Source organism: Macrotis lagotis, chromosome X (genome assembly GCF_037893015.1).
Source record: "Macrotis lagotis isolate mMagLag1 chromosome X, bilby.v1.9.chrom.fasta, whole genome shotgun sequence".
Lineage (NCBI taxonomy): Eukaryota > Metazoa > Chordata > Mammalia > Peramelemorphia > Peramelidae > Macrotis > Macrotis lagotis.
Window position 1 is genome coordinate 675,683,715 of NC_133666.1, and position 14,898 is coordinate 675,698,612.

Below are 14,898 nucleotides of genomic sequence, written 5' to 3' on the forward strand. Positions count from 1 at the left end.
GGGGCTTCCTCTGGTAAGCTCAAGCCCTCCTCCAAAGCTCGCCCGGAGGATAGGTGCAAACTGTTGCTCTTTGCGGGGATCTGCGGGCACCTGGAAAGCAGACGGAAGCTACCGATTGCCTGGAGATTTCACAGGAACAGGATGAGGACTGATCTGCGGATGGGTGGGTGGAGAAGGAGGGAAAGGGCCACGGTGCGCACGTGTGTCTGCGGTGCTTTGGAGGGCGAAATACCGTGGGAAGCCTCACGGGGGTTTCCGCGTGGAACCCGGCCCTGGGTTCGAGGATCTACAATCTACACGGGGGGAGTTTTAACAACCGATCTCCTTACTTTGTGATTCTGGTAGGAGGTCACAGCGATAAAAGCCGTCTCCGGGAAGACGTGGGTGCAGAAGGCTGTGTTTTTCGAGCCAAATCCATTATTTTCGTCTGCTTTTACGATGTGTAGTCTAGGTTGGTATTTATGCATGGAATTCAATATAATCTAAAAACAAATTTCAAAAAAAAAATAGAAAATCAGAACCCCGGTCAAATCAGGAAGCGTCTCTAGGAACCACTAGAGAAAACCTTTCGCAAAATAAAAATAACAATAATAATCTTTTGTTCTTGACTGTTTGGGATCGTTTTAAGGAGGGAAAAAAAGACAGATTGGTGAATGGAAAAGATTCCTTTTCCTTCGCAAATGGTGTTTTTCACCAGGAATATCCTGGGCAATGTTGAGGAAGTATACCCAAAGGTAACACACAACAGTAAATCAGGATACTTCATTAAGGCTGCTCCATAAATTAACCTTCTGCTCACAGACCTTTAAATAACCACTGTGATAGTCAGCTCCCATGATTCCTTCTGCAAGGAAGCTGGCATGGCAACCTGGGGACTGGAAGGCAACCTGGGAGGAAAAGGGAAGGAGGAATCTAGATGGGGTCTGGTGAAGGGGACAGGAGATGTTTCGGTCCCCTGGCTACCCCTGGCATTGGGGATGGATTTTCTTGTGCCCACCCTATGGGAGATGAAGTCCTTTTTGTCAGAGCACTAAAAACAGGTGGAGGTTGGGAGGGAAGTAAACAAAGTAGCTTGATCTCAACTCTAGGATGGTGTTGCCTAGAAAGTAAAATTCTAGGGTTGATTTTTAGATTTATGTAGTTATGGGAGTCCCCCAGACCCCAAGTTTTCTAAACAGTTTCCTTAAGGATAGCTAAAATTCTCCTAAATCTACATAGGCACCTAATTGTCTACCTTTTTGCTTTAGAATTCTAAAGTCAGTGACTTGATGGGAAGAGGGCAGATCAGTATAAAAGAAATGAATAAACTCATAAATCAAATTTAATCTTTAATATTCCTATAAAAAGACTTCACTAAAAACCACTGAGGCCACTTTTAATGCTGATGTTTTTAAAACATCCAGCAAGATCGATACGTTAACAATAACAAAGTAATGGTTAGAAATCTACTCTTGGATTCAGGAAGTTCTGGATTTAAATGCTACCTCTGATACTTCCTGACTTTGTGACCCTGGACAAACGATTCAACTCTCAGTCACCCCAGGCAACTTTGTTCCCCTAATTCTGGAAAAAATGGGGAAGCAGACCCACACTACCAAAACACCTACCTCCCTGGTTCTGACTTCTGTATTAGAAAGGAAGCCTTTTGAGGGCAGGGTGTTTTTCCTAGCCTGAATTTGTTATCCTGGGGGTTTGGTCTAGTTTCTGGAACATAAGTGATTGTGAATTGCAGGTGCCAAATCTCATTAGTAACAGGAGAGTTCATCCTCAAGAGGGGGTTCTACATAGCTGTGACCAAAATAATGGTAACAGATATTTTATGAAGCATTATGATGCACAAAGCACTTTACCTAGAGTATCTGATTTGATTCTCACAGCTATCCTATGAGGACAATCCTTGCCGGTATTATTATTCTCAACTTCATGCAACTACTCCTAAAGTATGCATGACAAAGGTGGTTCTAATTTCCTTCCTAAGAGAACAGTAATTAAAAATAGATTGATTGGATAATTTATAGTACAGAAGGAAGGGGAGGGGAAGGACGAGCAGGAAGAGGAGGAGGAGGAGGCGGAGGGAAAAGAGGAGGAGGAAGAATAGAAGGAAGAGAAGGAGGGTGGGAGGAAAAGAAGGAAGAGGGGGTGGGAGGAGGAGGAAGACAAAGGCAGTAAAGATCTCTCGGACATCCTTTCGGGATGGGAGAGGGCCCAGTGAAAGGCGGGGAGGAGCCAACCGTGGCCTAGGAGGCCGCAGATGGGCTCCTGGGTCCCGGTCTAATCTCGGGAAGCGTCCGGCGGGCCCGATGGCGACGCGGAGCCGGGCGCCCTGGCGACGGCCCGAGAGACGCAGCTGGGCGCACGAGGCCGCCGGAGCCCCCCAGGCCGGCGCTGCCATCGCCCCGGCTTAACCAAATTGCTTTGACATTCAGGGCAGCCGCTGGCCATCAACGGGGGAACGATCTAATGGCCTTTAATTTCATTAGGGCGGCCCCCCACTGGGGGCCCAAGCCCCAGCTGGGGCTCTGGGAGCCAGAGGAGACTTGGAGGCTGGGAGCAGCTCTGAGCTTCCACTAACTGAAGAGGCGAGTCCTGAAAGCAGGCCTTGTAGAGAATCCACCAGAGAATGTGAGGAACTGGGGTGTGTGTGTGTGTGGGGGGGAGGTGGATCAAAAAATGCCCCCGATGACTAGGGTCCAAACCTAGAAGGAGGGGAGCACCCCCAAAACTGGAGGATCCTGGGTTCTAGGGACTGGAAAGATAGGGTCACTCATTTTGGAGGTCCCAACCCTGAGGTCGATGTTCCTTCTCGTTGCTCCCTGATTGACACTGGATAAATTAGTCACCTCTCTGGACCTCACAAAATGAGGGTTGGGGTGGGGGATGGACTAGATGACTTCTAAGGTCCCTTCCACATTTAAATCTATGATCCAAGGTTGCTGTTAACCCAGGAACCCTGTTTGGAGTGGTCTGGAGGACGTCAGAGGAGACCAGCCTGAGCAAAACGTGCTTCAGAAAAACAGATAGGGGTGGGGGACTTGTTGAGAGATGCTCCCTCATCACACTGTAAATATTTTGCTTCCAGGGAAACATGGGGGAGGGGGAGAAGACACTGGGGCTCTGCCTGGAAATAGAGACAAACAACCCCTAGTACGAGCCCAGACTCCAACAATCAGTCCAGTGACCTACATACATGCAAATATGTCTATGTATTAAATTATGTACATGCATTATATAACATGTATATACATATTTAAGCTAATGTATCCCTCCTCAGAGAAAAAAAATCTATATTGTCATAGACTCTTGGGACTGGAACCAGGAATTCAAATCTGGCCGCTGACACTGTGTCACTTCATCTCTATTTGCCTCAGTTTCCCCCACTTGTAAAATGGGAATAATAACAGCGCCTACCTCCCAGGATTGTTGTAAAGATTAAATGGCACCTAGGAAGCACCATATTTTAGCCATCATTTTTGTTATTATTAAAGGATCCAAAGGTTGATGGAACCTTAGAGGTGATCATCTAATAATTACCTCACCCCCATTTTCTAGACAAAGAAACTAAAGGGCAGAGAAGCAACTTGCCTAAGTTCACACAATCAATAAGCAGCAAAGCGGGAATTCAACCCCCTCACTCCAAATTCTGTGCTCTTTACAATATTATTTCCTCACTGACCTTGGGAGGAGATGAGGACGGGGGTGGGGTCTATTTCCCTTCTCCTAGGCTTCCTTCAAAATGCCCCTGTATTTTCATTGTCCCAATATGGCCATTTTGCTTCTTAGAGAGCCCCACATCCCAAAATACATCATTCCCACTCTCCTGGGAGAGCAAATGAATAAGACTTCGGGACCCCATTTGGAAGGTCAACATTGGAAGTGAGACACCCCACCCAAGTCCCATTAAACTCTCTCCTTCCTGCCTAGGCCCTAGTGAATTCAGTTCAGGCCTTCAGGCCCTAACTACATTAGTTTCCTCCCCAGACAGGAATAACAGTTCACAGGACTTTTTAAAAGTTCAAATAATCTTAAACCTGATGGAGGTCCCAGAATTAACCCTTTCCCACACCCTTCCTCAGGTGGAGGTTGTGACCTGTACATACCTCCCTGAGTTTTACAGAGATTCAAAGACTTCTGGACCATTTTTATCATGTGGTAGATTCATTTAATTCACTTTGCTTCAATTTGGAAGGGGGGGGTGGTGGTATAGAGAAATGAGGTAAGAACAGGGATTGGCCCATTACTTCTTTCTATATGAAGCCTTTGCTGATGCCCCAAGTTTCTACTGTCTTTCCCTCTCTGGTTATTTTCTATGTATTCTGTTAGAAGATTTAGAGATAGAGACCATAAATATAATTTCAATAATAATCATATTTCAAATAAAAATCAATTTAATAATAAAAGTTAACCTATACATATATATATACATATATGTATGTATATATATATATCAATTGATATATGCCAATCCTTTTACAATTATGATACAATTGAATCTCATAGCAACCCTGGGAGTTAGGAGCTACTAGTATCCCCATTTCATTGATGAGGAAACTGAGACAAATAGGTGAAGTGACTTGCCTAAGGTCACATAGCTAGTAAGTGTCAGAGGAGGAATTTGAATTCAGAACATTTTGACTTCAGGTTAGGTACTCTATCCACTTTGTACTTAGTTGCCCTTCACTTTTCATAAGGCACAGAGATGTTAAGTGATTTGTCCACTGACACACAGCTGGGAAGTGACTTAGGCAAAAATTTAACCTAAATCTAAGTCTTTTACAAACTCCTTTCATACTCTATAAAAACACTTTGAAAAATCATAAATACTACATAAATGTCAGTTATTATTACTACAATACCATGCTATCAGTTTGGGCCTTGTGACTTCTTGTCCCAATAGAGACTTCCTCCATACATGTAGATCAGCTAATTGTTCAAACTTTTTGACCTCAGGACCTCTTACAATTAAAATTATTGAGAAACCCCCTCCTACCAAGGAACTTTTGTTTATATAATTTATTTCCATTAATAGCCACCATATTAGGAAATAAAATGTTGTAATATTATGAAATCAGTTTCAACCCCAAGGATGCTCGAAAAGGTTTTGGGGACCCCTAGAGTGAGGTGCCTAGTCAACAGGATGATGACAAAGATCATGTAGCTAGTATAAATTGAAGTATTGGAACCCAAGTTTTTTCTGACTATATACTATGCCTTCCTGCTTATAATTTCTAAATTTTGTAGTTAACATAATTATCACCATCATTTCCATTGTAAGTCAAAATCCTTACACCTCAACTGGGACCTATTTACATCCTGTCTAAAGTATTTGTTGAAATCATATACTGTAACTCTATGTTCAATGTCTTATACACTACTCAGAAGGGAGGACTACAAGGAGAACCTGGTGTTTGATAAACTCTTCCCCCCAGCAACAAGAATAGGGCTGTGCAAACAGTAAATGTGGGTTGAATGCTTGAGCATCCTGCTTGCCCCAGGAGACAGAATGAAACTGTAAACCTTGCCCTCAAGGAAATGACATTCTATCAGTAAGGTGTGAGTCTTGTACTTTTCTTTGGACTCCATGCCAATTATGGTTAAAGGTTCTCGTAGACTTGCCCACTGTTCTTTGATGAATAAATATACCCAAAACCTGGCAGTTCCCTTCCTTTTCTCCCTATGTTCTCTAAGGCCCAAGCCAAAGCACACAGTTCATAATCAGATTGAAGTCTAGGTTTGGAAATGGCCTGGGACAGGACTTTGCTGTCTAAGTCGGACGATCATTTCTGTTGGTCGTCAGTCTTAGATCTCTAGATTCTATCTAGTCTCATAGAGGGGCTCACCTGGGGGATGCTAAGGAAGAATATGGAGACAGCGTCATCTTGGATAAGAATACCCAGGTTGAACCCTGACTCAAGGACTTATTCAGTTGTGGAAAGCTTGGATTTACAAAATCAGAAGAGAGATTATCTTGAGACAAGGAAGGAAGAAGAATTGGGGAAGGTGGGGAGGGACAACATATAGGGAAAAGGTACAAAGGGATGAAAAGAGAAAAAGAAAAAAGAAGGTAAGGAAGAGAAAGAAGAGAAAGAAAGAAAAGAAAATAAGGAGTGGATTGGTAGAAGAAAGAAAAGAAGGAAGAAAGGGGAAAGGAAAAAGAGTTGGAATAAGGAAGGAGAATATGAAAGAAGAGAAGGCAAGGAAGAAAGAAAATAGGAAAATAAAGGGAAGGGGAAGAATGAAAGGAATAGTAGAATGTTAAGAGGCTACAGAAAGGAAGAAGCAAAAAAGATAGGACACCAGGCGCCTGGTACTCACATGTCCAAATGGGTCCAGATGGTTATTGGTGAGTTTCAGTTTCTGAAAGGAGACCAGCTGCCGCATCCAATGGGCACCTGTGGCTGGAGAATCTGGGTGTACGTACAGTCGTCCGGGCATAGCTGGCTCTGCTTTCCCAGTCACAGACCTAGCCCCAGAGGAAATTCCAGTCCACTGAGTCCAAGGACCAAGGAGTCTAAAGGCCTAGTCTAGTCCAGCCCACCAAGAGAACCTGGCCAGCTATAAGCTTAGATCAGAAAGCTGTTTGACACTACAGAAAACTAACTTCTGTTTCTCATCCAGAAATGTTTTTTTTTCCCCCTTCTTGTTTCCTCTTAGCTACTGTGGATCTAATATAATCTCTCTCCTGCAACCCTGATGATGCACTGCCAGGGACATAGCATCTCCTGGAGCAGGCTCCATTTTGCATATACCCAGAGCTTCATTTGCTCCCTCTCTTCTATTTTGTTGTGTGTGTGTGTGTGTGTGTGTGTGCGCTTTTTTTTTTAATTTCTGGAAACTTTAGATTCACCTGGGCCACAATGCCACCACAATTCAATGACCAAAGATCTGAAACTGGAGCCAGAAATCCCTTCCAGGAATTTTCAAGCAGTCAGAAGACTTATTTTCTCTCATTTCAGGAACAAAGCCCCTAGGTTTCTTCTGTCATCTCTGGCTTCCCCTGGCCCTTTAGTTCACTTAAATACCAAGTCTGTGGTTTGATAAAAGACATGTTCAAAGCAGGCAACTCATTTAAAAATTAGTAGATAAGTTTTCACAGACATTATGCTAAGAAACATCACTTTTACACAGGAATATTAGAGGCATCCCAGCTAATGATACATAGGTAAGGTAGCATATTTGAGAATAATGGGGGTGGGACTGGAATTCTTCATCAATATACTTTCTCCCCTCCCCCAGATGCCTACCATTTATTATCTGCAAATTTATATCTGTGGTCGTCAGCTGGTACAATATCCATGAGCAGGATGTACTTCGTTTTGGGATTCAGTCCAGTGACCTTGACTTTGTAACTGGGGAACATCCGCCTAGAGAGAGGGGAAGGAGAAAGGGAGAAGAGATGGACGCAGATAGCGAAAAGAAAGAGGAATAGAAGGAGAAAGGGAGAGATGGAGGGAAATGAAATCGGCCAAACAGTGACGGAAACAGAGACAGAAAGAGAGAAATAGAGAGAGGAGAGAGAACAATAGAGAGACAAAAACAGAGACAGAGAAGACAGACAAATGGAAGCGGAGAAGAAAAGGAGGAAAAGAGGAGGAGGAGGAGTAAAAGGGGAGGAGACAGAAAGTGGGGGAGGAGGGTGAAGAGGAAAATGAAGATAAGGAAGAAGAGGAGGAAGAGAAAAGAATAAAAGGCAAAGGGAAGGGCGGAAGAGATTTGTACAGAGACGAGAGAAAAAAGGACGATTGCAGGGAGAAAAGGAGAAGGAGAGAGAGAAGGAAAGAGGACAAAACGACGATAAATATGAATATATAAAATGCAGAGATCTCGCATCACACGCTGCAGCCGAAGAAGGGATTGATGGGGGGGGGGGGGGGGGGGATAAAACCTGATTTCCAGCTCCGCACCAGTACTGATCCAGCCCAGATTTTGCTGCCTATTTTGAGAACACCAATGGAGGCGGGGGGCTAAGAACAGAGGAGGTGTAACGGGGGAGAGCGACAGAGTGATCTCCAAGAAGGAAAAGTCAGGATTTTGTGGATTCATTTCGAATAGAGAAAGTTCATCCGCACCATTACTATGGAGCGGCAGCACACACACACACACACACACACACACACACACACACACACACACACACACACACCTCCTTTCCGGCTAAATTTAAATAATTCCAGAGACAATTTTTTTCAGGGGGAAGTAAAGGAGGAAGGTCATTTCCCAATAACCTCTCTTCTCTGAGTTATTATAGCGGTGTGGGCGTGCAGGGGTAGAGACCCCGGAAACACACGTGCTCCCAGAATCCTGTAGAGACCCCCGGGATCCAAGGGATTTTACACATGTTCTAATCCTACCCCTACATAACCACACATGGTGTCACTGGGGCTACAAGCCTTGTCGCGGCCTGTGCGGGCTCCTCCTAGCTCCGTTTGTTGGGGGAAGGGAAAAAGGAAGGGAAGGGAGAAGTGATTATTAAGCACTTACTGTTTACCAAATAGTATCCACCTCTTCTTCCCCTTCCTTTATTTTTTTAGGTTTTTGCAAAGGCGAATGGGGTTAAGTGGCTTGCCCAAGGCCACACAGCTAGGTCATTATTAAGTATCTGAATCTAGATTTGAACTCAGGTCCTCCTGACTCCAGGACCGCTGCTTTATCCACTGCGCCACCTAGCCGCCCCTTCCCCTTCCTTCTCATTTCTCTGCTCTCCCCTTCTCTTCTTCTTCTTCCCAGCCCCCCCCCCCCGTATCTATTCCTCTTCTTTTTTTTTTAAACATCCTCTTTTTCCTCCCTTTTTTGCCCTCTTCGGTTCCACCTCTAACCCCTGCATCCACTCCAATGGCATCTAACGTGCTTGAACCCCATCGAGGGGAGGGGCTCACCCATCCGACATCCCCTTTGGAAATGATACCAGTAGCTCCCCGACCTCTTATCTAGGGACAGACTTCAGTGCGTACAGTCCTACACAAAACCAGGCCCTGGGGAGGCCGGGCAGAAGCATCCTCGGGACCACTGGTTCCAGTTGCCTGGGAAAAGGAGCCCGGCTGACACTTCCTTCCAAAGGCAGACAGGCAGGATGGGTAGGTGGGGGGTGGAAACAGTTTGAATCTAAACTGAGGGGGGTGGGGGATTGGAGAACGCCCCCCCCCCCAGCTTCCCTCCATTCCCTTTCCTCGGAAGGTAACCAGAGTCTCCCTGTGTTTATGCGCAATGGTTCGTCCAGAAGTCTTAGCGTCGAAGGATGGTTTGCAATCCTTTTATAGAGAAATCTTTCCAAGAGACTACGCTGGGCCCGCGGCCTCAGCTTCCAAAACGGAATAGGAGGAAAGTCTGCCTTTTTTTTCCCCCTTTCTTTTTTACTGTAAACAGACCGGTAATATATCACTCGGGCCCTTCGGCGTGGCGGGGACAGAGACATTGTTTAATTCCAAATAATAATAAATGTCAAATTTCTCTCAGTTTACTGCGGAACAGGCCTAGGGTGGGGGTGGGGGGTATTGAGGGGGTCCTTCCCCTCTGAGCCAGAATCTGTCTGTCCTCAGGCCTTGGGCCTTCAGGGGTTGAGGGGTATGGGGGGGGGCAGAGATCCTCTGTAAGACTCCCCAATCCATTCAGCACCTGGGGCTGGAGAAGGGGGAATGGGGATCACCCCTCGAAGGGCACTGAGTGGCATGGGGTGCTTGCCTCAACCAGACTGGGAGGATCCGAGGCAAGCACCACTGGGCCAACCTCCTCCTCCGGGAGGGTTAAGCTTCTCAGCTCAACCTTGAAGGGCTTTTAACCGAGACTCTGGGGTGAGTGTCTATTTGTGAGAGCTGCCGTGTTTATCTGTGTCTGTATAAAGAGCTCAGCAGAGCCCCATCTACGTTTCAAAGACTTCGGCTGCTTCCTATAAACAATGAGAGAGGTAGCGAATACATTCAACATTCAGGATTTGGCAAACGGGTGGGACCCTGGAAGGATGCCAGATTTGGGGCAAGGAGGAGGGAGAGGAGCGAGAAAAATTTGGACTCGTGTTTGATTAAATGGAATCTCTCTCTCTCTCTCTCTCTCTCTCTCTCTCTCTCTCTCTCTCTCTCTCTCTCTCTCCCCCTCTCTCTCTCTTTCTCATTACTGTCTCTCTTCTCCATCTGTCTCCCATCCCTCCGTCTTCCGACTCTCTCTTTTCTTTGTCTCATTCTCTCTTCTCTTCCCCCTTCCCTCAGTTTCTCCTCTTTTCAGCTTTCTCAGTTTCTATCTTTTTATTTGATCTCTTTCCCTCCCTCTCTCTCTCTCTCTATCTTGTCTCACCCTACTGTTTCTCTCAGTCTCTCTCTTTCATAAATTCCCACTCTCCCCCAATTCCATCTCTTCCTGATTTTTTAAAATGTATTTTTGTCTTAATCTCTCTTCTTTTCTCGCTCTCAATCTCTCTCCTTCCTTGCCTCCCTCCAGTCCCCCAGTTTCTTCCCTCTCCTGTCTTCCAACCTGGCCTCTCTGCATCCCATTCTCTCAATCTCACCTCTCTCGATTTCTCTTTCCCTCACCCCACCTCCCTCTCTCATTTTTCTCTCTTTCTCTCATTACTAATCCCTTAAGATATCATACTCTCTGGAGCCCTTTCTTCTGTCTATATACGAGGTGGAAGAGGAGCCAAATTTCCGGAGCTGAACAGTTGACTTTCCCTGCCCCCACTCCCCTCCTGTTAGTCTGAGATCAATGGATGAATTTTCACAGATTTTTTTTTAAACAAATAGCCAGTCAAAATACATTTTTTTTCATTTTATAAAAGGTGGTTCACACTTTGCCCATTTCTCTCCTCATACTATGTACATTTGACTTTTTCTTTAGGGTCAAAACAATGCCTTACCTTCCTGCTTTGGTGATGATCATTTCGGTCCCCACTTCATGAAATTTCAGCCACAGTTCTCTCTCATGTAAAAATACTTTGATCCCTTCCATGCCCTATAAGCCAAGAAGAAGAAGAAGAAGGCCACAGAAAGTCACTATTGCCAAACCCTCAGGACTCTTCTTCACCTCAGTCCTGGAGTCCCAGAGGGAAAATGCTAAAGTTCAGTCAACCACCCCAGTACCACTGATTCCTACCCCTGCCCCCAAGTCCCCTTCTTCTGCAGGCCTCCTTATTCAGCCAGTCTCCATCCCCAGCAAACAGTGGGGCTTCTCAGCATTGAGAAATGCTGGAGAAAGAGCAGAAAACAGTCCCTCCCTCCTTCATTCTCTCCTTGTATGCTCTGAGCAATCCAAAAAGACAGACCAGGTTGGCATCCTGGAGGTGGCAACAGGGTGAAGGATCTTAAATTTCTAGACTGGTTTCTGTAGAATATGTAGTTGAAGTTTTGACAAAGGGAGAGTTGGCTAGAACGAACCATTTGGATGGTGAGACACCAAAGGGAACTAGGGAAGAGACTGAGACATACCTAACTGAAGCCCCTGTTTAAAAATAAATTGGAATTTTAAAAATCCATAAATGTTTGCTTTCTAATGGAAACAGGCAAATTTAAAGATTCATGCACAGAGACATTCACACATGTATAAGGAGAGTTTTATTGGGGTCTCTGATCAACAGAACCCCCCATCCACTTAATGAAATTAGAAGAGGTGGTCCCCTTTGGACAAAAATTCCTTCTCTAAAATTTCATCAAGTGAACTGGTGTAAAACTGAACTGATAAACCATCTCCCTGATCAACCCCTCACATACTTGTCCAAATACATATGCATATATGATGTAATACACACACACACTTAAATACAAAAACATACATACACACAGAGAGAGAAGAAGAGAATCCCCAAGCTCAGGCTTATTTAAGTATCTCTGTAAAATGTTTTATTTCAAAAAGAAGCAATGTAATCCAGTTCACCTTGCCGGAAACTTGGATACAATCATAAGATTGGGAGGATGGGGGTGGAAGTAGAATACAAGATCGAGAAAATGCTATCTAATAACTCAGAGATTCGAGGTAAACTATATCCACTAAAAAGACTCTTCCCTTAGAAATGCTATTCACCCTTAGATGAAATTATGAGTAAGATGCACATCAATAACCAGTAGTTGGGAAAGCCAAATCAGATAACTGCGAGAATTCCCACCACGGATGAAATACAGGGGCTTGCCCTGGCAGACCTATGCACCCGGCTCAATCGAAACCCATTTGCCTCCTCGCAGAGAAGAGTCAATGTCTAAATGGAAACGAAAGTGAAGATCTTCACATAAATGTGAATATGCTTAGACAAATATGCTTCTATGTATTTATGCATGTATATTCAAATGAACAGATTTCTGCAATGGAGTCTGATTGCCATTTGAGATTCAAATTTTAGAATTTCTACAATGTGAAACTAAATCTTTTTTGAAGTTTGAAACTATAATTATAAAAGATGATTTGAAATTATATTTAAATAAAAAATTTAAATTTAAATAAAAAAATCAAGTCAGCATCCAAAAATGAGGAACCGTTATTTTCCCTCATTGCATGGAAAAGTGGAAGCAGACATTGGAAAGAATATGTGTGTATTTATAGAGATACACAGAGTGAACCTTTCAAGGAAATAAAATTCACATTAATAAAAGGTTGTATAAATCCTAGGCTCACATTAGCAGAGTTCATTCCCCGTTCAATATATGAGGCCCTTTAGAGAGAGAAGGGGAAGGAAGGAGAGACAGAAGGAGATGGAAGAGAGAGAGAGAGAGAGAGAGAGAGAGAGAGAGAGAGAGAGAGAGAGAGAGAGAGAGAGAGAATGAGAATCCCCCTGCTAAGGAGACCTCTAAAACCCTGTCTATTTCTTTCTAGTTTAAAAAGGCAGAACAATATGTTTCTTGTATTTACCAAGAATTTCTGGCCTAGTTTCCTTTTAACCGCTTAGGTTCAATCGGAGCCAGATTAATTCAAGTCCTCACCGGTTTGTAGGTAAAAAGACCTGGGCAGAAGGTCCCTGTTGCAGCGTGGACGAATCTCAGGTCAAATCCTTTCTCCAAATTCAAGATAAATGTCCCAAAAGCACATCTCGCCAAAGATTTAAAAAAAAAAAGAGGAAAGAGGAGAGGAGAGAACAGAGATAGACACATACGCAGAGAAAGAGACACTGAGACACAGAGAGACAGGGAGGGAGGGAGGAGAGAGAATGAGATGAGTAAGAATGAAAGAATAAAAAGCAGAAGGGGTGGAGAACGCCAGTCTCCGAGAGGAAACGCTCTGAAGATCTGAGGAAGGGTCAAAACCATTTCTCAAAGCGTGTCTAGGAGTGAACGCTGACCTCGAAATTTAATGAGCTTTTCAGAACTGCGTCTACACCCGCAATGTGAAGTAGGGCATTATCCAGAAACCTCCACTTGGTTTCCCTCCTGAAGGGCTGTTTCAAAGGGAAACTTTGGGGTCTCAATTACATAATGACTGATCATTGTGATTTTCTAGGGCAGGGAAAGCTCTTAAAACAGATAGGCAGACAGGCAGACAGACAGACAAACGGACAAACGAACCAAGCCAAACCCAGCTGCAACGGAGAACTGAAGCTTCTCCAGTGAGGTTGTTGGGGTTTAAGGAGAAATCCAGTCTCGGGTCTTTGGCCTTGGGTTGACGCTCCCAGCTTGGGGGAGCAAGCTTACCTGCTGGGTGAAAGCCGCCTGGGGGGACACGGGGGCTTTGCTGCTGCTCCCCAGAGGGTTCTCCTGCTTGGCCTCGGGAGGCAGCTCCTTAGTTTCGGCCTCCAGGGGTGTATGGGGGAGGCCAAAGGCTTCGTCGGCGTCCGCCATGGTCCGCGTTGCCCTCGCTGGGTCCTCCGCTGCAGTCGCAGACCAATATGGGGGAGCGGGGGAGGCGGGGAGCGGGGATGGAAGGAAAGAAGGAGAAAAGGAAAAACGGAAAATGCTCAGAGAGGTTGAAAGGAATGGACTAAGGAGGATGGAGGGAGATGGGGAGGCCCCAAGGCGGTCTACACGGCCTGGCTCTCCAGCACCCACTCGCCTCTGCTCCAGCCCCGAGTGTCTTTGGTTTATTATAATTATGATTATGATTACTGGGAGCAATATCTTGTGAAATGCTACGCGTCAGACAGAAGGAGCCGGCGAACGACCTATCTGCGCCGCGATAAGCAAGCTGCTCGTCAAATTTGTCTGGACTTCTGGAAAGGCCAATAAAGATAAGAGTTCGGTATTTTGGGAAGCGCTTGGGTAGGACCCAAAAAAATTCAGCGCTCCTTTTTTTAAACAAGATTGGCGGAGGCTGCCTTTGACTCCTCCTTCCGAACCTCTTTGACTCCTTGGACCTCACTTTTTATTTTTTTCTCTCTAGAAACCAGTGATGTTCTCTCTCTCTCTCTCTCTCTCTCTCTCTCTCTCTCTCTCTCTCTCTCTCTCTCTCTCTCTCTCTCTCTCTCCCCGCCTCTTGCAAAAGAGAGTGAAAAAAAAACTGGATCCAAAGCCCAGTGCCCGGTTTGAGTTCTCTAACTTTCGGGCCTCCGACAAGGTTAACCCGAAGGATGTTAACTGCACCAAGAAACCAGATGGAAATACAATAGTTTCTTGTCCTCGGTGGCTAGGGGTACCCCTGCTGTCTGTCTAAAAGAGGGGGTCAGGTAGCCTTCGGGGAGCAAGTCTTTTGTTGAGAGATGAGTTTGATTAGCCCTTCGGCGCAGTGGTCCCCCTAGGAGTGTGGGATCACCGAACCCTGGGCTTTAGTCCGAAGTGGCCCCAGTGACCATTTAATTCAAATCTCTCAAATACAGAGAAGTGCAAGGAGGCCCAGGGTCATACACGGTCAACAGAATATCTCTCCGATCTAGAGAAATGGCCAGAAACCTACGGCCATTCGAAGCCACAGAACGGCCTCGAGTTCACACACAGGCATAACTGTGTACCCACAACCCTGAAGGTCTAAAGTCGGCCCCAGGAGGCCAGTCCGTGAGCAAAG

General features: G+C 45.2%; 1 protein-coding gene across 1 annotated transcript in view; it reads right to left on the minus strand.

Moving 5' to 3' along the window:
• Positions 1 to 14,898, minus strand: part of TBX5 (T-box transcription factor 5) — a 57,660-nt gene that overhangs the window by 37,496 nt on the left and 5,266 nt on the right. Inside the window, exons 2-6 of the mRNA XM_074205853.1 lie at positions 13,596 to 13,771; positions 10,841 to 10,935; positions 7,242 to 7,361; positions 6,313 to 6,460; positions 330 to 482 (exon numbers count right to left, since the gene is read on the minus strand). Coding sequence (XP_074061954.1) covers positions 330 to 482; positions 6,313 to 6,460; positions 7,242 to 7,361; positions 10,841 to 10,935; positions 13,596 to 13,742 — 663 coding nt within the window. The 5' untranslated portion in view covers positions 13,743 to 13,771. The remainder of the gene's footprint in view (positions 1 to 329; positions 483 to 6,312; positions 6,461 to 7,241; positions 7,362 to 10,840; positions 10,936 to 13,595; positions 13,772 to 14,898) is intronic.